This window comes from Brassica rapa, chromosome A04 (assembly GCF_000309985.2).
Source record: "Brassica rapa cultivar Chiifu-401-42 chromosome A04, CAAS_Brap_v3.01, whole genome shotgun sequence".
NCBI lineage: Eukaryota > Viridiplantae > Streptophyta > Magnoliopsida > Brassicales > Brassicaceae > Brassica > Brassica rapa.
The window spans coordinates 5,928,947-5,952,375 of record NC_024798.2 but is presented as its reverse complement, the minus strand read 5'-3'; the positions used below and the strand labels follow the sequence as shown (position 1 = coordinate 5,952,375).

Genomic DNA, 23,429 nt, shown 5'->3' with positions numbered 1-23,429 from the left:
ATTATACATTTCAAACAAATTCATTCCACAAAATGGCCTTCTAGTTATGGCTTAAGATTTGTTCATAATTTATATATATATATATATATATATCAGTTGTTTCAACAATTTTTCAGTTTTTTCTTTTTTGAAAATACCTTTTCGAGTTATCTTTGCTTTTCCGGTGTTTAACTGTTCTGTAACACTATATATGAAAGGGGTTTAGCTCTTTTTTTCTTTATTTTGGGCTGCGTGCTTTATTTTATGATTCTTCTATTTGTTTTGGATGACTAGATTTATGGCGGTGGCGGTCAGGGCCGGATCTGAGGATAGCCGAATGAAACATTGGTCTCGGCCCTCAAAATTTTTAGAGGTTTTTTGCACGGGTCTAAGCCCCAAACATTAACTCCGATCCCCAAATTTTTTAGAGTTTTTAAGAAATATTTCAAGCTTCCAAATTTTCAGATCTGGTCCTAGTGGCGGTTATAGCCTCTGGCTCAGCAAACACAATAGCTCGATTTTAGTTAAATTAAGGTCGACAGATTTTAGTTGATGAACATGAGAATTACACAGAGTTAACGTCTTCAACGTCCACATCACAATATGGATTTAAAATATAATCTGCCATAAAAGTTGACAAAACAATCACAAACTCTGTTTCCTGGCAACACGGAAGCTTTACAGACATCTAAGACACTTGCAAAATATACAATTCATTAATCTATCTATACACATGTATAAGCCATAAAAAGAGATGAGCCTTCAAAGGATAGTGAATATTATTACTTGGTAATGGAAGCTAACACAAAGAATGAACTTTTCTCCACCCATATATATATGGGTTTCTTTGCTTACGATTAACTCTTGTAAAATACAAAGAAAAAGAACAAAAGCTCTGTATAAGCAACTTGTCCTCAAGAATAGTTGTGTCACTGCAGTATCTAAGTGAATTCACCAGTTTCTAGACTGTACATACCTTCAGGTTTCTCAAGTATATCTTCTAGTATCACATTATCTATAAAGAGGCAAGTGAGCTACCAGGATTTGGATCTTACCAGTAATCTTTACATGAACAAGCACCTCCTTCAAAATGATGAAACCTATAGGCATCCCTCACTATAATTTCTCTATTCGAAACCTTTGATACAAACTTGATCCAATCATGGCAATCACTGCAAACTCGTAGGTTCTTCATTACATTTACAGGCATGGTAGAAGGCAAGCTAAGGAGTCCATACGAAATCGCTAGCTTCTCGCTGTGAATGAAGATCGCCGGATCTTTAGCCTCTTGCTGCGCTTCATTCAGGAGGCTGAAACAGTCTTGCACATACCCGATCTCAGATGCTCGTTTGGTAAGATCTCTGAAATATTCATGTATTTCATCAGTCAACGGATGATTCTGGTCACCAACGTAGAAAGGGTGAATTGTGTTTCTAACTTCAATCCAGCTTTGTCCAGGTTCTTTCTTCACACCCTTCTCTTTCATCTTCTGTCTTGTTTGATCCCTAGCGTCCCATTTCTTGCACACAGCATACAAATTTGAGAGAAGCACATATGTTGCTGAGTCTTCAGGCTCTAACTCCACGAGATGACGTGCAGCGAACTCTCCTGTTTCCAAGTTCTTGTGCACAACACAAGCACTCAAAAGCGTTCTCCAGACCAAGGCATCAGGCTCAATAGGCATGTCCTCAATAAACTCTTTCGCACGGGTCAAAAGACCAGCTCGTGTTAGCATATCCACTACGCACACATAGTGTTCAGGCTTGGGAGCTAATCCATATTTTGTGTTCATGGATTCAAAGTATTCAATTCCCTTTTCCACAAGACCAATATGGCTACATGCTGATAGAACTCCCACAAATGTCACATGATTAGGCCTTACATTTGAACGGATCATCTGGTCGAAAAGATCTAGTGCCTCAGAACCAAACCCATGTTTAGAATAAGCATTAATAATCGCGTTCCAAGAAACTTCATTTCTCGTGGAGGACGCTTCAAGGAACTGCTTCTTTGCATCAGAAATGCTCCCACACTTGGCATACATGGAGATCAAAGCATTACAAACTTCGGTTTCTGAATCATATCCTGTTTTGGTGACCACAGCATGAACCTGCTTCCCTTGTTTCATGTTTGCCGTCTCAGAAGCAGCTTTTACAGCAGACCCAAACGTGAAATTATTACTGTTGATACCTTCTCTGTTCATTCGAGCAAAGACGCGAAGAGCTTCCTCGTTGTTTCCGCTCTGCTGAAACCCTGACACCAGAGCGTTCCATGCTATATTATCTCCAGCTTCAGTTTGTTCAAACGCTAGATACGCCTCTTCTACTTTTCCGCATCTGGAATAAAGCGTGACCAGTGCATTTTGAAGGGGCAGGTCAAACGAGAATCCAGATACACAAGACTGAGCATGAATCTGCTGTCCTTCCTTTAGAGATTGAAGACCAGCACATGCGCTAATTGCATTGGTGAATCCAACTTCATCAGACCGGATCCCAATATCTAGCATCTGCCTGAAAGTTGTTAAAGCTTTGTCGTTGAAGTTGTATTGCGTGTAACCTGCAATCATCGTCGTCCAAGACACAACATCTTTCCCAGCAAATCTTACAAGTATATCCCTGGCAGTATCTAATTTTCCTAATTTTGAGTACATATCTATGAGCACACTACACACATAAGCATTGAGCTGAAAGCTTGTTTTTACTATTTGGCAATGGATCTGTTCCCCAAGCTCGAGATCCCCAAGACGGATGCAAGTTTTCAAAATACTCGGGTAGGTATATTGATTTGGAACAATTTCCTCCATCTGCATCTGTCTGAAGATCCTAAAAGAGTTTCTTAAATCGTCTAACAGCCCATAAGCAACTAGCATGACATTCCACAGAACCACATTCTCAACCTCAGTCTCAAGGAAATAATCGAGGGCGGTTTCAATATCAGAGCATTTTGCATACAGATTAAGAAGCGCACCTTCAATCTTCTCATCCGAAGCAAAACCGAGTTTGGTTGTGTAAGCATGTAGCTGTTGTCCACCAGAAAGACTTTCATCAGCTGAACATGCAATCACAAGGCTTGCAAGGGTATTGCAGTCTGGTCCAAGCCCATCAAGCTTCATCCTTTTGAACAATTCAATAGCTTTCTCGCCGTAACCGCACTGAGAAAGCCCGTTGATAAGAGTGTTGTAAGTAACCGCATCTCGATATGACATGTTGCTGAAGATGTGTTCTGCTGATATCAAATTGCCCAGATGAAAGTATAAGGACACAAGTGCATTGCAAACGTAAGTGTCAGAGGAAAACCCTAACTTCAATACGAGCCCATGAAGTTGCTCGCCGGTCTGAAAAGATTGTATCTTCTTACACGCACTTAAAACACTTGACAAGGCGTAAGGCGTTGGCATGATACCTAAGATATACATATCGCAGAACAATCTAATGGCATCTTCTTCACATTCATTTTTCGACAGCCCTGATATCATTGCAACCCAAGAACTGTGATCCTTCGTACGTAATCCATCAAAAACCTTTCTAGCTAGATCAACAAACCCATTTCTAGAGCACAAATCAATCAAAGGATTACACACAACTGTACTGTTCCCCAAACCCTGACATATCATCCTTGCATGAATCTGCTCAACTATATCAAAAGCAACATTACCAACACGGCATGCTTCCAAAATACCAGCGAAGGTGCCTTCATCAGGCGTCACATTCTCATTAACCATTCTCGAAACAAGACCTAATGCTTTCCCACTCAAGTTTCTAGAAGCTAACTCCTTTATCATCTTATTCCAAGTAAAAACTGTTCTCTCAGGCATTTCATCGAACACCTTCAAGGCACCATCAAAGTCTCCTTTGAATAGATAAAAATCAAGAAGCTTTCCAGACAAAGAAGCATTGTTATCAAAACCCAGCTTCAAAATCTGGCCATGTAGCTTCCTCCCTTCATCTAAAGATCCGTTTCTCTTCAAACATCCCTCTAGAAGCCATGTAAAAGTTTGATGATTAGGTCGAATCCCACGGCTCTCCACAGAATCAGTTTCTTCTTCATGGAACGGCTCCTCTTCATAGAGAGATACAGACACAGCAGCACAACTAGTTCGGAAGCCGGAGACTGGTGGCTTTCTTCTGATCTCACAAAGTGTCTACAGAAAAAAAAAAGAGAAGAGCAAAACATAGTAAAGCGATGGCATTTCAATGGAAAGGTTTTAAGATGAGAATGGAAATATTACACGAAGGACATATCTGGTGTTGACCTTATGACGAGGAACAGTTTGAAGGAGGAGGATATATGAAGACGACACAGACCGAAGAAACATGAGTTTGTTTCGGTTAGGCTCGACACGACACTAGATTGCAATTATGCAACAACGAAGCATCTAAATAGATGGATGAATCATGGATATGACAAGTAGCATTAGCAGTAGCAAGTTAGCTATATGGCTGGTTCGAATTGAGCAAAAGATTTTATACTTTAACATCCCAAAATTAAAAAAAAAAACATCCCAAATTATTTAAATCTATATCCATTGGATACAATACAAAGTGTTCGTCTTGCTATATTCAGGGTTAGACTAGTTTCTGTTACATCCGCAAACGCAACTTTGTGGTTAGTATCGATTGTTGTCTTTTTGCAACAATCACAAAAGGTTATAATCAATTCAAACTACCTCAAACTTTTTAAAATTGAAAGTTTGTCTCTGCTAGCATTTGCGGTTGTATAGGTTTGCAGATGAATATATAAATATACAAATATTTTACATTTTAAAATTAAAAATTTTTAAATTTGAAACTTATAAATAGAAAAATATTATGTTTTAATTTAAATTCACTAATAGTATTATAGTTTATTTTATAAAAAAGTTAAACAAAAAATACTCCCTATATTTTTCAAATACTAATATATATACAAATATAAAGATATGTAAATATATAGATGAAATAAAATAGAATTCTAGATTCTTTAGCTAAGATTGTGAGATCTTTTCATAGAGAGCTTTGTTACATTTGTTGTTCTATTCCGATAAGGTTATCCAGGTCATCTCAAGTTTGATTAATAGAATAGCCGTCCATTGTAAAAAAAACAAAAAAAAAATAGACAAAATAAAATATTCTTCTAAGTGTTCTAATATAAATCTTCAAACAAATTTTGTTGAAATTATATTGATAACTATTATATTTTATCTTAACACTATGTTTTGATATTTTTATAATGTTATAAGGTGTTAATATTGATAATTTAGTATTAAACCACTACAATCTCTTGTAATCAACCAGTCATAAATATTTCGCAAATGCACAATTTCTAAATGCTGAATCAGTCATACAAATCAGGCCTTTAGTAGGTGAGAACTGTAAACAAATTTTGAGATTTTGAAATTATTTGTGATTTGTTATGCTTTATGCTTCATCCACACAAGCATTTTTGTGATTCGTATATGCTTTGTGTCACATGAATATCCGTTATTTGAGTTAGACAGAGGCGCGTAAGATCTATAGGACTCGCAATTTTTTCTCTCCACAAAAGTTCGTTCGTCGTCTTTTCTCAAGATCTTCTTCGGCTCTGATGCACCATTTCGTTGTCTTCTCACGTTGTATTGATTTCGTTATTGTTGAATCTAATTGACGAAACAGCCATCTCCGATGGATCTGAACGTACCCTCTTCTTCTCCGAGGCGTGGTGGTGTGGTTCTCTGGGATGGCAGGTTGTTACGTGATCTCAATGGCCCAAAAGACCTTTTTGACGGTCTTTGGTGGTGTGATGTCTCTGAGGATGGTGGAGAGGCCCCTCAGATCTGTAGATGTGTGTGTACGAGTTCAGGTCTGTGTTCGTGTTTTCCAGATATAAGGGTTTCGTGTTTGCGTTAAAGGCCTTTATGTTGATGGGGGTTGTTTCTGATGGAGGATGACAGTTCCTCGTGGAGGATTTTTTCTTTGCTACTTGCGGGGTGTGCCTTGGCCGGATTGAAGTTGTGCGACTGTGTGCGGTGAAGGAGCTATGTGTGTAGATCAAAGGACCAGTTACTGGTACATGCAGTGGTCCGCGTTAGTGGCTACGAGGCAGCTCCGAGACCGAGAGAAGATTTTTGGTTCTTTGTCGATGTCGGTTCTGAGAACGGTTACAAACAAATCGGACCTCTTGGTCTGGTCCGGTTTTGACAAAGTTTGACTCATGCTTGGTGTCCGTCGGAGAGAAAGTCTTTTATGGCTTCTCTACCTAAGCCTGACAGTTCAGTTTATCCGGGTAGTTTAGGTCGGTTAGTTTAGAATTTGGTTAGCTCGGGTCGGTCAAATCTCACCAAAGTGAACCGAAAAAAGTTTGGTTCAGTTCGGTTTTTACTTAGTTTGGTTTCAAAAATATTTACCAAAGTTTTCTTTTTACGGTTAGTTCAATTAAATATTCGGTTCAAACTGAATAAAATTCAAAAAAATTGGTTAAATTTTGGTTATTTCAATTACTTTGGTTATTTTGGTTTGGATTTTGGTGAGTTTGGCTAGTTCAGTTTGGCTATTTCGGCTAGTTTGATTATTTTGATTCAGATTTTGGTTAGCTCGGTTAGTAGATTCTGAATTTCTGTTAGTATTTTGGTATTGTTCAATTTTCTTTTAGAAAACCGCGCTAACCAAAAACCGAAATTTCTTTTTACCGAACTTCCGAAAAAAACTATCCACAAACAAAAATTTTCGGTTCATTTCGGTTTGGCAAGTTCGGTTAAAAATCCCAGTTCTATTCCCACCCTTCAAGTGCTCTTTCTTAGTTTTAGCTTGTGTTTGGTTATCTGTTTCTTTCTTTTCACTGGTTTTTATTTAGACTAGAGCTTTTGTCCGCGCTTCGCGCGGATTATATCTAATAAATATTTTAGTTTTCTAAAAATTTTCTTGTATGTAGATAGTATTAATTAATGATCTCTTTGTTATTGGCCTAAAACAGTTTTAACTATATTTAATTTTGAAATATCAACACACATGAGGAACATCTCTAATGACATGGAAGGTAATGAAACATTAAATTAAAAAGATAATTTGGTAAACAAAAAAGTTAGCTAAATGTGAGAAAAAATGTTTTATATAGAATTGAGACAATTTTTAATGTTAATACAAATGGTAAAAAAACCTTTTTATTATTGCTTTACAAACACACTATATGTTTTTATAACCCAACTCGGATTCACGATCGAACCGGTAAATCCAGTGATGATATGTAATTTGACTTGGGATTTTTTCCGGTTTGGTTTTCTGAACCTATAGAGCAAGTTTTATAGTTTAGTTTATTGTTGTAAAAAAAATGCTAAAACATCCAGAAATTCGTTAAAACCTAAGACTCTACTACGTGTTAAACCGATGAGTGACTTTTTTAGTTTTTTTTTTAATTAACTGATTTTTATATTTTCTTTTAATCATGTATAATATTCCCTAACTTATTTGATTTGTGATTCTTTAACTTTTGATGAAAATTTCACTATGCATCTAAAAATGAAGTGAATAAAGATGAATATAACCAAAACTAAACAATGTGATTTGTTATTAACTTTTTGTTATATACAGTATTACAATTTTCATATTTGCTTCTAGATCACTTTTTATTAAATTTTTTTTGTATTCACATTATAAATTTAAATATTTTTAATATTGATTTTGTTATATTTTTATTATATGTTCTAATTCCCAACTTGTTACAAAGACATTTCCATAGTTTTTAATTTTTCTTTTGATATTTAGTATGTGAAGAAAGATAAATTTTAAATATTTTACTATATTTTTCATAGTTATGTATAATTATATGGTAAAAGTAATTACACTATTGACGCATCCGGTCGAATCGTTGATCCCGTAATCCAAATAATAGTCCAGTTCAATGTTTGATTCGGAATTAAAATCATTGCATAGAACTTTTATTATCTCCATTATTATGATTTTTTCAAACCCAACGTGATTGAAAGCAACTAAACATAAGCATAGTAGTTAATCACATTTGTTTGATTGTGTTTATTTTGAGGATTTTACTGTTTTATTCATTAATTAGAGCACCTGCTGACTGTATAGTACTCATAATGTTTCACCATTTATATAGACAATAACAAACATCAAACATTTTCTTAAAAAATAGGAACATGAGTTGTTTTTTGTTTTTTTCTGATTTAGCTATTTTCCCCAGACAAATCATTTGTATTTTATTTCGGAGAGAAGTAAGGACATTTACATTGGAGCATCTCTAAGCACATTCTATTTTCTCATCTAAAATAGAGTTTAGAGTAAAAATGCTTCAATTATACTTTACTTTTTATTCTATAATAGAGTAAAAAAGGTGTACTCTATAAATAAAATAATTCATTTATTTTTTATTCATCAATTTATTTTTCACTCTAAAACTTAGTATTATTGGAGTAGTATTCAATTTTATTATAGAATAACTCTGTTTTGATGAAAAAATAGAGTGAACCATTGAAGATGGTCTTAGTAAACATCTCATAAAATATTTCAATGCTAATAAAAAATCAAAGTATCTCAATAATAAAAAAGAAACGAAATGAAAATGAGAAGAAGAATGAAAAACTCATTTGATAGTTGTCAAATGCTTATCAGTCAAGTTTCAAAATATTAAAATTATATATAACTGACTTCGTATTTGGCATGTAAAAGCTATTTTAGCCAGCACTTGAGCATATTCTATTTTAGTTAAACAATTTGATATTCCGGAGAACAAATATGATTCAGGACTGTAATCTAATAGCAGTACGCACATTAACGCTGTTTATCATATGTTATTCAGGTACGACAAAGATACAATTTCAGAAAATTATTTATTAATTTATAGTTCCAGAAATAGTTACATACGTTCATTAAATATATTTTTTAAGTTCTCGGTCAAAAAATGGAAACATATTTTAAATTATATTTGATTTGAAACAATTTGAATAAAACTGTTAACGTATGTCAAATATAATTGTGAAACTAACTTATACCACTATCTTGTAAGACTACAAGCAACATTCTTCAACTTGAAACTGCACATTCAGACGTCCTTTCAGATCATGTGGGGAGCGCATACGTAACTGGTTGTATGAATCTTCCAATACATAAGCTCAGCAAACACTTATATGCAGGGACCTTTACCTCTCTTGTTTTCAAAATCCTTCAACCTGGTGCCTTAGATTCAGAAAGGTTCTCTAGTAATCTTGGATTTTGCCTATGCTTCTCCGCAAACTTTGCAAATGTCAGGAGCCTTCGATTTTCCAGAGAAGCTACGCTGGATTTAGAAGATGAACTATGGCGGACTCTCCATCTATCACATTCGCATGATTCTGCTGTAACATTAACAGAGTTTGAATTTTCTGACATAGAACAAAGATAAGCACAATAAGAGGAAGGAACCTCTGAGTTCCTGGAGAAAGAGGGGACAAAGGAGAGACCCCAAGGGCATGATCACCATTGGATATGGGTTGTTGTAGCTGCAATATGATCCATCAACAACTCAGTCATGCGATACACTGGCTATGTCCTTGCCAAGGGGTCTAATACCGCATTTAGTCTTTTCACAGTGTTTTGTTCCTCGTGTTCTGCTTTCTCTTCGGTTTCAAATATTGCTATCATCACTAACAGAAGTTAGTGAGCTTAGAACTTGTAGAACATGGAGTGTTGAAGCACCTGCCATGGAACATGTGCTGTGATGCAGCCTCTGTATTGCTCAGTGCCGCCAGCTCATGGGCATATGAGGAAGTCAACCACTTGCCAACTGTGAGAGTTCTTTAGCAAAAACTTCTTATGAGCCACATTTACCACAGCTAGCTTTTAGAATACCTCTCCTGCTAAAAAGTAAATTTTATTTGTTAATCTATGAATGTACAAAATTAAAAGCGTGTAAGAAAGTCAGGGATATGAAAATACATATGCTGTCTTGACTACGGTGGGATGCATACATAAATATAAGAAGAAAGACGACACTCAGGAAAGCAAGCTCCCTTCTTTGACACCAATCGGATCAGGCTCTGTGTCCACGTCTGCTCCATCAGACATCCCAACAACCTCAGCAAGCTCTCCTCCTAACTGATCCCTAAAGCTAACTCGTAGCTTCTTCCTCCTCTTACCCACAACCCCACCTTCTGATCACCCCCCCCCCCCCCCTTATCTTTCCTTTTGCCCAACACAGAACCAGATTCACCATTGCTCAAACCGTACCGATTGAGCAAAGTATTGTAAGCAACAACAGCTTCCTCGTCAGAAGGATCAGGAGGCGGCGGAATTATATGGAAGAATGCAAAGACGGTGGTGTCTTTTACCCTTCATCCACTCGCTCAGATTCAGAATCTTCTCGTGTTTCACTTGAAGCTTCTTCACCAACCCTTCTTTTCTGATCTCTAAGTCTGGGATGTTGTGTAGACAACTAACTATTCCAGTAAACCCATGACCTGAAACATACAGAACAGAGATCTTGATGAGTTTTGTGGCGGAAAGCATTCTGAAATCAAAGGTAAGAGATGCCCTTGACCAGAGATCTTGAGGCAACAATTGAAAGCAAGAACTAATTTGAACAACAACAACTATCAATCTACAATGAAAAGACTTGGTGAATGTATGGATTATCAAATCTAAACCAAAGCTGTTGGGATTAAAATCACCAAACCAAGATTACCTATGGTGGCGTAGAAATCCTCCGTTGTAGAACAATCTGGGGCTGCAAAAAAATAATTTTATTTATATGAAGATCGAGACAGGAGGAAAGTGCGATGTGAAAGCATCCAGAAGAACTCACCATTTAATAAAATCCCCCTCTTTGCAATGACGACAATGAAACTCAATCAAAATAAATCGGTTATAATAACTTTTTTTTCTTGAAACACTGTTATAATAACTATAGAACCCAGAATTAAGTTTTTGAACTAACCTGCTTTTGACACAGAATCTGAGTGGATTGCTTTCACTTTGCATCCTTCTTTATATGAATGATAAAGGGAAGTGGAGAAAGGATGCGACTGTTTTGAAAAGGGCAATAATGTGTAAAATTAATTGGAGAAGATGTAAGCGAAACTCTGAACGGTGAAGTTGGCTGGAGTAATCGGAAAGGCCACGAAAGAGGAAGAAAGCCTTTAGGTTAGGTTGTGTCAAAGCTGATATGGCATCTTAAAACGATTTGATTGGCTGGAATTAATTTGCATACGTGGACACTCTTAGAGCTTTAGATATCCTCCTTTTAGTATAGGTTAGATAAGCTGGAGGTATAATTGTTCTGACACTTATGGGGTGATTTAAAAATATATAATTATTATTAAATAATAACTGTTATTCAGGTATTTGATTAAAAAAAAATTTACGGGATATTCTACCTGTTTTGTAGAAAATAATAATCAAAAATCAAATTTAGTGTAAACAATAATATTTCATTATAATTATTTTTCTTAAAAGAATTAGTAGCTAAATAACTAATTTAATGATAAATGTTACAAGCTTTGCTTAATTTAATTAAAAGATAAACAAGATTTGCTTAGACAAAAATAATTATACTGTTTATATAAAATTATTCATTTAGAGGATAAAAATGTTGTAAAGTTTCTACAGACAAAAAAGTAATTACAAATTTACATACATATATTTATAATATAAGCATATGTATATATCTAATTAGATATTCATTTATATTTTTTTAACGTTTATGATTTACTCAGTTTTTAATAATATTGAATATTAGCATTTCATTGATCATTAGAATTACAAATATCTAGATTTGTCGATTAAATTGGAATCGATTTTCAAAAGTATTTTGTCCGCCGCTGGTCTTCAGTTGCAATATTAAGAGATTTGATTGGTTTTAGTTTATGCTAAAAGGATTACATATATAAACTTCTACAACCAAATTGACCCAAAACTAAACCAAAACAATGTATGTATCTATATGGATATAAGGTTCCTCTATCCAAAAGACTAGGACTCGATAAGAACCAAGGCAAATCCAATCTGAAAACTGGGTCTCCTAAGCCTAGCTAGGATTTTCTGCCCAACATAGGCATTGGCAAATAATCCAAACTTGAAATCCAAAAAAGAAAAAAAAATTCATATTTGATCCAATATATAAATACGCATATAGATTTTATATAGCGAAAATCTATCTGAACCCGAAATGATGTTAAATAAACTCGACTGGGTACTTGAAAAATAAGATAATCCGAAAACTCCAAAAATCCTAACCTGAATATCTGAATCAATATATGAAATAAGTATTTTTTTAACTTAAATAAGTACCATCTAATTAATGAAGATCGCAAATCCAAAAAACATCCAATGATTCAGTCATATGTTGTGGTGTAATGGTGTTTGTGACTCTTCAGCTTGTATGTGTGAAGTTGGTGTGTTAAACAAAAGTTGCTTATTCTCAAGAAGCATTTACGTGTAGGTATCGACTTCTTTCTCCAAGAAATGTTTCTTCCTCTTCTTAGAAAAAATCAATGTTTATTTCATATGCGTCACATGCAACTTCTATCATTCTCTGGCAGGACAGGCCCAAACCTAAAACTGGTAAAGTTATGGCTTTAGGCCTCAAAATACATTATAAATTTAAGGGCCTCAAAAATCAAAAGATTGCTTATTGTCTAGTATTGTGTACCACATCATAGTGTCGAAGGTCTTTGGTTTGATTCCGTGGGAGCGCTAATTATTCATTTTGTTTTAAGCAAGAAATTTTACTGGGCCAGACCTAGTCTCTGGTACTACCTAGCTTCAATCTCTTATCCGAAAATCGGATGCCTATGCCAGCTAAGATTTTCTGTCCAACATAACTCGGCATCGACAGATAATCTGAAATCAATCGAATCCGTGTCTGAACCGAGATATAAAAAACCCGAATAAATTTTATAGGTCGACATGAAATATATCCGAACCTGATGTGTTAACTGAACCTGAACCGGTACAAAAAAATCTAAAATCTAAAAAAAAATTAAAAAATATTGATCTGAATATTCGAATTAGTATCCAAAATAAATATTTGAAACATAAATAAATAATAACTCCAAATACTCAAATCCATGTTTATTATGAGATGATATGTAAAATTAGTATTTAGAACAATAATAATACTCCAAATACTCAGTTTTGTTTTCTGATAAAGAAAAGATACGCAGTATTGTTTGAATTTTGATATGCTATCTAAATATACCATAACCCAAACTGAAATAAACTGAATCCTAAATAAGTTTGAACAAAATAGATTCTGGCATATCAATACTATTAAAAGGGAAGGAATCTACAAAAATCTACCTATAAAAGTTGTTTGGATCCTTTCATTTAACTCATTATTTTTTGTCTTACCTTAAATTTATACTAACAATATATTACCATATATTCCTCTAACAATAATTTAGTCAATTTTTTTATTTATTTAAATCTCGCTCTTAAATCCTAATCATTACTATTACTATATTTATCATTTTGATTTTTAATCATAAAAGCATTGAAACTAATGTTTTATATTATCATTTTTATCATATAATATATGATTTAAAGCAAGATAAATTACAAGACATATATGTGTACATTCTAACTTCCTCTTTCGTTTATAATAAAGTAATCATATCATATATAAACTTTTCCACTAAAATCTCATATCATATACTAAACTTTCAACCGTCTATAGTTTGATAATATTTTCATATTTAAAAATGATTTTTCTGAATACTCATGTTACCTTCACAAAAATGACGAAATTCATTGGTTTTATTAAAGCTAACCCGACTTCACGATATCAGTATTGATTATTCAAGATTTTGAAAATTATTTGTTTAGATATTATACTTTTATATACTTTTCACTTAAAACGAATCAATACTATTAAAAGGGAAAGAGTTTTAAAAAATCTAATATAAAAAAGTTGTTGGAGTTATGTATAACTATTTATTATTTTTCTGATAGTACATTAATCATTCTAAACATACAATATTTTAAATATTTTTAACAGATCTTAATATTATTTCTTATGATACTTTTGCTCAGAAAAATATTTCATCAACCATGTTTTTGTACAATAACGTTAAAAATCTATATCAAAAGGTTGTTGGACCTGATATGGACGTAAGGGATCCACATCTGTTCGGGTATTTAAGATCCTAAAAGAATTCGAAATATTTAAAAAATCTGAAAAATATCCGAAACACGTAAAGTATTTGAAACTCCAAACAAATACCAAAAAAATTTAAATACCTAAAAATTTAAAATCTTATTCAAAATCTGACACGATGAACTGAAAAATACCCAAAATTTTATCCAAATACCCAATTTTTTTTAATTTGAAAAATTTACCTGAAATCAAAACTCTAATCGTAAACCAAAAACTTAAAAACAATATCCATAATACCGGAAGCATATTCGAAATATCCAAATATACCTAATAAGCACATATTTATGATCGGGTCTAGGGTAGGACCCGGATTCAAACAAAGACCTATGGGTCAAAAAATACTCAATAGATTATCTTCTCTGGACCTGAACTAAACCTATAATTTTGGATCGGTTCGGTTTGTTTTTTTGATCCGGATATAATTCTCATGTCGAAAAGAAACTTACGTAAAAGTGTACATATAAAATCTCAAATAAACTAATTTGTAGATTATATAGCTGTTAAAAGTTATGTTTTTCGTTATAATAAAACTTTGTATTATAATATAATCCAACAACCCCGCGCTTGGACAATACTATCAAAAGAGAAACAATCCTAAAAAATCTACTATTAAAAGTTATTGGACCTATTCATTTTTAGTCCAACCTATTATTTATAAGCAAATATTATAACCAACCCCAAATATAGCAACCAAATAATGTCCCTAACATTTAAAAATCCACTTTAACTCACTCAACCTTTTGTATAAGATCTTTCAATATACCACGTGACTATACAAACATTTAATATAAATCATATCATATGTTTCAAATAATTCGCTCAACGTTTTGTTTAAACCAACTTCCTACAATACTTGATATAAACGATACTAAAAACTTTAACACATAGGGTCATGTCAATTATATTTATTTTATCCTCTTCCATTATATCAAATATTTGTAATAGGTAAGGTCCTATTAAATATATATTAATCAAACTTTCAATATTATAATACATCTTTTTTTTGTAGAATGTCATAATTACATAGAAATTCATGGGTTCTGATAAAACTAATCCGTCTTCACAATAAAAATATTGATAATTTACGATTTTTTAAATTATTTGTTTAGATATATATATATATATATATATATATATATATATATATATATATATATATATACCTTTCACTTAAAAATTAATTTATACTATTAAAAATTATTTAAAATCTAATATATAAAGGTTGTTGAAGTCATGTATAACTATTTATTATTTTTTGCCCTACCATTATCTATTCTAACCATATAATATTTTAAATATTTTTAACAAATCCTAATATTACTCTTTAAAATACTTTTTCTCTATAATTATTTCATCAACCATGATTTTTCCACAATAACTTTAAAAATCTAATATAAAAAGGTTGTTGTACCCGATATAGACGTAACGGGTCCAGATCTGTTCTGGTATTCAAGATCAAAAATTTGAAATATCCAATAATCTGAAAATATTCGAAACACAAAAAAAAATATTTGAAATCCAAAAAATATACAAAAATGTTCAAATACTTAAAAACCCAAAATTTTACTCGAAATTTAACCTGAAGAACTGAAAATACCCAAAATTTTATTCGAATACCCTATTTTTTTAAAAAAATTAGAATTTTACCCGAAACCCAAAACTATAACTATAAACCCAAACTTAAAAAATATCCATAGTACCGGAAACATATTCAAAATACCCAAATATATTTAATATACATAAAATACTTCTGATCGGGTTTTGGGCAGGACATGGACTCAAACAAATATCTGCGGCTCCAAAACAAATACTAAATAGATAATTTTCTCTTGACCCGTACCCAAACCAAACCTATACTTTTAGGTCGGTTCCGGTTTATTTTTTTGGTCGGGATGAAATGTCCAGGCCTAAAATAAATTTATATAAAAGTGTACATATAAAATCTTAAATAAACCAATTCATAAATTATGTAACTTTATTAAAATTCTCTTCTTTGATATAATACGATTTTGTATTATAATATAATCTGAAAAACCCACGTTTTCGAAGCGCGGGTCAAAATCTAGTATCTATATTATTAAAACTGAAGTACAAACAAAACTAACCTTCTATTCACCAAGCTATTGCATTAATTGAATTTCTATTTTCACTTAGTTTAATAATTTCATTAATTATATTACCTTAACAGTACACCACATCACTAATTATATTACCATAATAATAATAGTGCAAAATTTTATTTATTGGTTAATCAATATTAAGTTTGTACCAATTATAAAAATAAAAAAAATGTAAAATAACTGGTTTTGTATATGGTTAAAAGTTTGGTTTAGTTTGTTTGACTAAAAAAGTTTATTTCAATTTCAATCTGTGAGAAACTACTTAGCCAAACATATAATTCAAAGACATGATTATTGAATAAAAATAATAACTTAAATCATAAAAGTGTATTTAATTGCACTTAATTTTTCAGTTCATATAACTATTTTACTAAATAAAAAAAACTCTTTATATTTAACTTAATTTAGCCAAACATATATAAATAGTTTTTTTTATTAGTTTACATAATCAGTTAGACATGAACATTAGGTATCCATTCAGGTACTGTTGTTTTTTTCGGATATCGTTTTTTCTAAATTAGGCCCCTCTTTGATATTATAAACTAATGTGTATTTTGAGTTGGGTCCTTCCAGACCTGATTGAATTTGGTTTTGAGGTATATAAATCTTAAAATATTCATATAAGCAATGTATTTCAGATAAGTATACCAACAATAACCATATTATCCGATTCGATCTGGATCTTTTGAATATAATTTATTATATGACAACCAGAGGCGGATCCACGTTGTAGAAAGGGGTGTCAACTGACACATGTTAAATTTAAAACTTTGATTTTTACGCTTTGTTCAATAGTAGACAGCAGCTCAAATGGGTACGTTGTTTATCCTCTGACACCCCTTACCTGAGTTCGAGATGCGTCCTGCACCTTATTTTCTTTCTTTAATTTTAAGTTAAATCTTTCTTGTCCTAGGCCCATATAAATTAGAGTTATTAACAGTTAAAGGCAGTTTTCAAGTTTTTATTACACCATAGAGCAGTTTGTGCTACTAAGGTAGTTTTTGGTGGCTAATTACAACATTAACCCTAACTATAAGGAAACCTAGTTGCTGATTTAGTTACCTTCTACAATTTTTTTCTGTGTTTGAATTTCAAAAGATTAAATAAATCAGATCTACTTTTTTTAAATCATAACAATTAAATTTATTTTGACTTACAGGCAAATATGTTATATGTAGGTAACGGAGCATCTGAAAAAACATGACGGACCTCTAATCGCGAGTTCCATTCCGCCATGGTGGTCGTGCTTGGGAGAAGAATTGTGGCGGCTAGAATCACCATGGTTTCAGTCGCGGAGCACCAGAGACTCCGGAGAGAAACGTGATGGAGAAGCCGGAGAGCTCCATTGTTCGTAACCTCAAACCGTGAGCAAAATTTTGGCAGAGTTCTACCGTAATACGCTTCAAGGTCAAGTCGTCTCCTTCTCGTCGTGGTCTTCATGCTCGGGATGTGGGCGCCAGAATCGTCATGGCTTCAGTTGCAGATCAAAGAAAAAGCTTGATAGGAGCAACAATGGTTAACTTTTGATTATTTGCAACTATGGTCCTCCCATTCTTTTTTATTCTCCAATTTATCTCAAAATTTTAATCAGTTCAAGTTTCTTCATGAATTTGCCCAGAAACTTTAAAATGTGCAATATAGACCATGGTTATGCAATTATGTATGTAAATACAATTTTTTATTAACAATTAAATGCTACTTAAATAATTTAATCTGATTAATTAAGATGCAATAGTAACATCTAAGTGTTTATAGTGTACATATGTACATCAACTTCAAAGTGTACATGTGTACACTATATATGTTCTTTTAGATATAAACAATCTGCGCCACAATTGAGTGCAAACAAGCGTGTACATGTGTACACTGTAATGTACACATGATATTTGTGTACGAGCGAGTTTCAATGTACACATGACATGTACGAGCGACATGTACACACGACATTTGTGTATAACTCAAATGTAATGTACACATGAGATGTACGAGTGGGTTTCAATGTTGCTCAACCATGGTTTAATTTTGTATTATACATCAAACAAGCTATACATGTGTACACCTAATTAAACCATCGTTGAGCAACATTGAAACCCACTCGTACATCTCATGTGTACATTACATTTGAGTTATACACAAATGTCGTGTGTACATGTCGCTCGTACATCTTGGAGGTCAATGGTATTCCATAATTTGGAGGTCAAATTGAAAGCCTAGCTAAACATAAATGACCTAAAGTGCAAATAAAAGAAAGATGATTTGGTGGAGATCAATCATAAGCATCTTCTTCTTCTTTCTACCTTAGCAGTCAACATAAGGAGACGAGTAGTCCCGTCTGATCTTGTTTGTTATTCACCATGGCGGCTATGAAGCATCACCACCGGAGTCATCACTCTTAACGGAGGTAGATAAAGTCGGATATCCTTGCCGCACCGGAGTCATCACAAAATCAGGTTATTAGCCGCAGTAATCCGATGGAGATGGAGACATAATCCGATAGAGATGGAGGCAGAAAATGATTAAGGTTCTATTTTTACGTAAAATCAAAAGAAGAAAATAAGTGTGGGAGATGGAGATATTTTATTGTGCTTAAATGAATCTGGGCCATTAAAATGTAAAGCAAAATAAAAACCTAAAGGCTGAGAAAGAAAACAAATATAAGTCTTGTCACATATATCAGAAGAAATCTGGGCCATCGATTGTAAAAATGGATGAGTGGTGTGGGTTAATTCCTGCTAAAACAGTCTTTTTAGTTAGTTAGCTATTTAGTTGCAAGATAACTAATTAGTTTAGAAAAGAGAGAAGTTGTTAGAAGAAAGTGTCTTGGTAGCATAAACTGTCTTATTATGTAATAATAAACTTAAAACTGTCTTTGGGTGTAATTGTTTTCTATAAATTATGATCCAGATTAAATATTTTCCTGGGTCCACAACACATCTAAAATAAAACGTAAAAACCTCTAGTTGCAAATCATATTCGAATCAACAAAGTGTTTTAACTGAATTTGACCTTATTTAAATACCCGAAGAATAGTGAATCTAAAAATTCGAAAGCTTGATCTGAAGGCCCATCCCTAAACATAGTTCGAGAAGAAAGTGGAAGAAAAAAAATAGAGAAAGTACGTATCTTCCCGCCATCTGTACAATGCGAAACTTGTGGTTAATAAGTAATCAAGACACCTTTTTGTTATCCTCTAATCTCTCACTCACTCTCTCATGGCCTCCTCTTCTCTACCACTCTCTCTCCCATTCCCTCTCCGATCCCGTAGCAGCACTCGAGCTCTAACCTTCAGACGCTCCCGTCTCTTTCTCTCCCTTCCCACCTCCATCGTTTGCCTCTCCACTCAAAACCCCTCCGGCGAAGAGTCTCGGTGGCTCCGGGAAGAGCAGAGGTGGCTTCGCGAGGAGCAAAGATGGCTTCGTGAGGAGCAACGCTGGATACGCGAGCGTGAAACCCTCCTCCAGGAGATTGCGGATCTCCAGCTCCGAATTCAAACCCTAGAATCTCGAAACCCGGATACGATCTCGAACTTAGCTGCTCTGCTTCAGGTTCTCAAGGACAAGAATCGAATTTCAGAGAGTGGGTCGAGCGCAAAGCCGATGGTACTGGAGAATACGAGAGAAGTCGAGGAAGAAGAAGAAGAAGAAGAAGAAGAAGAGGAAGTGGTGGTTGTGGAGAAGCAGGTGGTTGCTGAAGAGAAGGCTAAGGTTTCGGAGCCGGTGAAGAAGAAGAGGGTGACTTTGAAGGTGGGAAGCGAAGGTGAAGAGGTTCAAGCAATGCAGGTCTGCTTGCAATATCAAATATCTTTCTCTCAGTTTTAGAACCAAAGAAAGAAAGGCGAGTATTGATTCTATCATCACTGGAAAAAGCCTATTTAATTAATATAAGATGAATGTTTAAAATAATAGGCTGATGATGATTTTTAAATTGTTCATCATCCTTTTTAAATGATTTTTTTTTTTTTAAATTGAAAGTGTTTTCATGAATGTTCTTTTTTTGATGATTTCTTATGTGAATGTTCTTTTGTCCATGTGATAGGAAGCTTTGCTAAAATTAGGATTCTATTCGGGTGAGGAGGACATGGAGTTTTCCAGCTTCTCAAGTGGGACAGCAAGAGCTGTTAAGACTTGGCAAGTATGTTCTTTTTTTTTTTTTTGTTGTCTATATAGCTCATTTGTGGTTTCTCTGATGAGGATTTTGACTTAAGTTTATGTTTTGATTTGAAAGTCATCTTTAGGCGTCCGTGAAGACGGGGTAATGACAGAAGAGCTCCTTCAGATGTTGTTCATGGATCAAGTAATCAATGAAGACGTAAAGACAGAGAAGGTTGAAACAAGTACAATGAAGCAAGAGGTAAATAAAACTGAAACCTCTACCAGCTAAGCTATGTCATTTGATGATGTTCTGTTACTAGTTAGCTTTATTCCCAATCTGAAATGTCTAATATGAGTCCTAGATAAAAGGTGGAAATACTTTTATTATTATGTTGATGATTATTACGATTTTAGGGACCATGAATATTCTGAAATGACAGTAATTTTCTTGAAGATGTTAAAAGAGTTATTCCTTCTGCTCAACCATTTTTTTCATCTCTCTAGACCAAGGAAGCTGGTAATGGAGCAGTAAAGACGCAGCAGTCAATCATGAAAGACCAAGGGAACAGAGGAAATGAGGTTTCTCAACATCGGGTTTTCCTTCTCGGAGAAAACCGGTGGGAAGATCCCTCAAGGCTCAACAAACCAAGTAAATCTACAGATACCAGAAGGAAGTGCATCACTTGTCGAGGGGAGGGTCGATTGATGTGCCTAGGTATAATCCCTTCGCTAAGTGAACTTCATCGCTTCTTTTAAAGTTTAGAATCTGTTAGAGAAAACGTAAAGAGTGTTAGTAGACACCAAAATTAGCTAAAGGGTATAATCTTGCATCCAATGTAGCCAAATCTTGGTTCAACAATAATCTGTATTCTTAGTAACACCTCATGCACAGAGTTGTCGTAGATCATTTGATCATTAATTAAATGGAAACATGATTTGGATTTTTTGGTTGATGTAGAGTGCGATGGAACCGGTGAACCAAACATTGAGCCGCAGGTGAGCTAACTCAAACCGATCTCCCTTTGATTATGTGTATTTCTATATTCCAAGTAGCCTAAGTTTTTCTTCAATGTTCGTAGTTTATGGAATTGGTTGATGAAGATGCCAAGTGTGTGTACTGTGAAGGTCTTGGCTATACAGTTTGCGATGTCTGTGAAGGCAAAACAGCCGTTTAATCAAAGGTTCATGTTTTTAATATAATACACATTTACTTATCTGTAATAATCATATATATGTTTCTTTTATGAACACCAAAAAAGTACAAACAACTCTTCTGTATATCAGCTGCTAATCTTTGCATTAGTCTTGTTATAAAAGAGAGGTTTTGTCCATTGGTGGATTAACGTTTTAAAGAGTACAATTCCTTGTTGAAAATGTTTAACAACTTTGCAACCTACGCTAGTTACACCATTTGTTGATCTTTTCTCAGACTCTTAAGCCACAATTAAAGGTGAGAGACAATGACCAACTTGGCTGTTACTTGCTAGTGCCAATCAACTATATCCCCGAACGTGGTCGAACCAACTCCTTCCCACACTTCACTATGTCCCACTTCTTCCGAGTCAACACCTTCCATGTCACGGTCCCAAAACCCTGAACCATTTGCATCTGTTGGCAAGTTCTTATGAGTATCAACTTTATAAAGAGTTTTTGTTTCAAGTAGGTAAAACGAAGTGTGTTGTCATCACTCACAATGGTTATAAGTGCGTTTCAGCTTCTTACAACTAGTGCTGTTGCTTCCTCCTCTTTCACCTTCCTCTTGCACCGACTTTGAGTTGTTGTCTCCAAAGACTAAAACAGGCTTTCTCGTTCTATCCATGCTCTCCATACCTAGCGATTCAATATGACCAACTATGAAGAACTTAAAGTAATGAAAATGAAAGTGATTATGACATACATACCCTCGAAAGGATCTTTTCTTTTCTTTGGTAGTTTATCATCCTTCACAATGATATCATCATTGATCTCAGTAAAGCATGTCGTCAAAAGATCAACCTCTTCAGCAGTGGCTTGATCCAAGGGCTCAAGACTCGCATCGGCCCTACTCATCACAACTTGTTCACTTATCTGGGTCTCTCTTGGCTTAAACTGACGAAGCATTGTCTTTTCTTTGGACGCCTTTATCTCCATCCAAAACCCATGAGAGAGCTGTGTCACGTCCTTGGAGCTAACCAATGAGGTGAAAAGTCTTGGTCCTTCTTCCTGTGATGATTTCTAAATTGTAACAAGAGACGGTAAGAAAGGGTGTTATCATTAAACTTCTACTTACTAAGAGCAAAGCAGAGAGAATCACATTAGATTTTCAATTTTCCATCAATCAAATACCTGAGCAGCGTTGAAGAGCACAGATTTGTTGTTAAGCTTGCTATCGAGAAACTCTGAAAACGAAGCGCACTTGTCAACTTTCTTCGACGAAGAGTCGTCTTCCACACTGTATCGCAAACAAACTTCAACTGTTAACTCACTACAATCGGAATTAATAAATCAAGAGAAAGAGAGATGATAATGGAATTTGCACGGCGCTTACGGAATCGAATTACGATTAAGGAAAGAAGGGGCGATCGATCGCTGGCCAAAAACCCTAATTTTGGGAATTGGTTTCTTCATCTTCCTCTCTCTCTCGCGTTAGCTTTTCCGTTTTCAGCTTTTTAGTTTCTCTATTTTTTTTGCCGCCAACAGCAGAAATATCCGCATGTTTTTTATTAACCAGATGTTTTGCCCTTTGCCTTAAACATTTTTATAAATTTTTGAAATTTTTTTTATATACTATCTTCATTATAATAAAATAAATCTTAAAATAATTCAATATTATATTTTTAATTATTTAATTAAAAAAAATATTTGATTAATATTTAATTATATAATTTATGTTTTTAACTTTTTACTAAAATATTTTTTCTAATAACAATATAATATATATATAAATTATCCTTTTTTAATTATCTTTTAGATTATGGATAATTCAATATTCAATTTTTAATTATATAATTAAGAATGTTATTTGATTAATATTTAGTTATACAATTTATGTTTTAAAATTTTTACTAAAAAACTTTTTCAGATAACAATATAATATATACATAAATTATCTCTGTTTAAATTATATTTTTAGATTTTGGATAATTCTTACTATTATTAATTT

At 33.7% G+C, this 23,429-nt stretch overlaps 3 protein-coding genes across 11 annotated transcripts; 1 reads left to right on the top strand and 2 right to left on the bottom strand.

Annotated features, from left to right (window-relative positions):
- Nucleotides 1-208: 208 nt before the first annotated feature.
- On the bottom strand, nt 209-13,371 carry LOC103863612 (pentatricopeptide repeat-containing protein At4g13650). Of its 9 annotated transcripts, XM_033290699.1 has the most exons (6): nt 10,858-13,371; nt 10,726-10,744; nt 10,606-10,647; nt 9,861-10,381; nt 4,208-9,778; nt 209-4,120 (listed from the first exon to the last, which is right to left on the bottom strand). In XM_033290699.1, exons 5-6 carry the CDS (start codon nt 4,292-4,294, stop codon nt 1,031-1,033), a joined length of 3,177 nt encoding a protein of 1,058 aa, XP_033146590.1. In that variant the 5' UTR covers nt 4,295-9,778; nt 9,861-10,381; nt 10,606-10,647; nt 10,726-10,744; nt 10,858-13,371; the 3' UTR covers nt 209-1,030. The 9 variants fall into 9 exon arrangements, with proteins under 9 accessions (XP_033146590.1, XP_033146589.1, XP_033146591.1 ...); XM_033290698.1 differs by having other exon boundaries at nt 10,726-13,371; XM_033290700.1 differs by having other exon boundaries at nt 4,208-9,280; nt 9,348-9,778; nt 9,861-13,371.
- Nucleotides 13,372-19,367: 5,996 nt separating this feature from the next.
- On the top strand, nt 19,368-21,644 carry LOC103863611 (protein disulfide isomerase pTAC5, chloroplastic). The gene is made up of 6 exons (XM_009141357.3): nt 19,368-19,975; nt 20,232-20,327; nt 20,421-20,546; nt 20,792-21,002; nt 21,246-21,283; nt 21,367-21,644. The coding sequence occupies exons 1-6, from the start codon at nt 19,409-19,411 to the stop codon at nt 21,460-21,462; spliced, it is 1,134 nt and encodes a 377-aa protein (XP_009139605.2). The 5' UTR covers nt 19,368-19,408; the 3' UTR covers nt 21,463-21,644.
- Nucleotides 21,596-23,081, bottom strand: LOC103863610. The gene is made up of 5 exons (XM_009141356.3): nt 22,815-23,081; nt 22,613-22,718; nt 22,189-22,501; nt 21,980-22,117; nt 21,596-21,895 (listed from the first exon to the last, which is right to left on the bottom strand). The coding sequence occupies exons 1-5, from the start codon at nt 22,892-22,894 to the stop codon at nt 21,771-21,773; spliced, it is 762 nt and encodes a 253-aa protein (XP_009139604.1). The 5' UTR covers nt 22,895-23,081; the 3' UTR covers nt 21,596-21,770.
- Nucleotides 23,082-23,429: the final 348 nt, after the last annotated feature.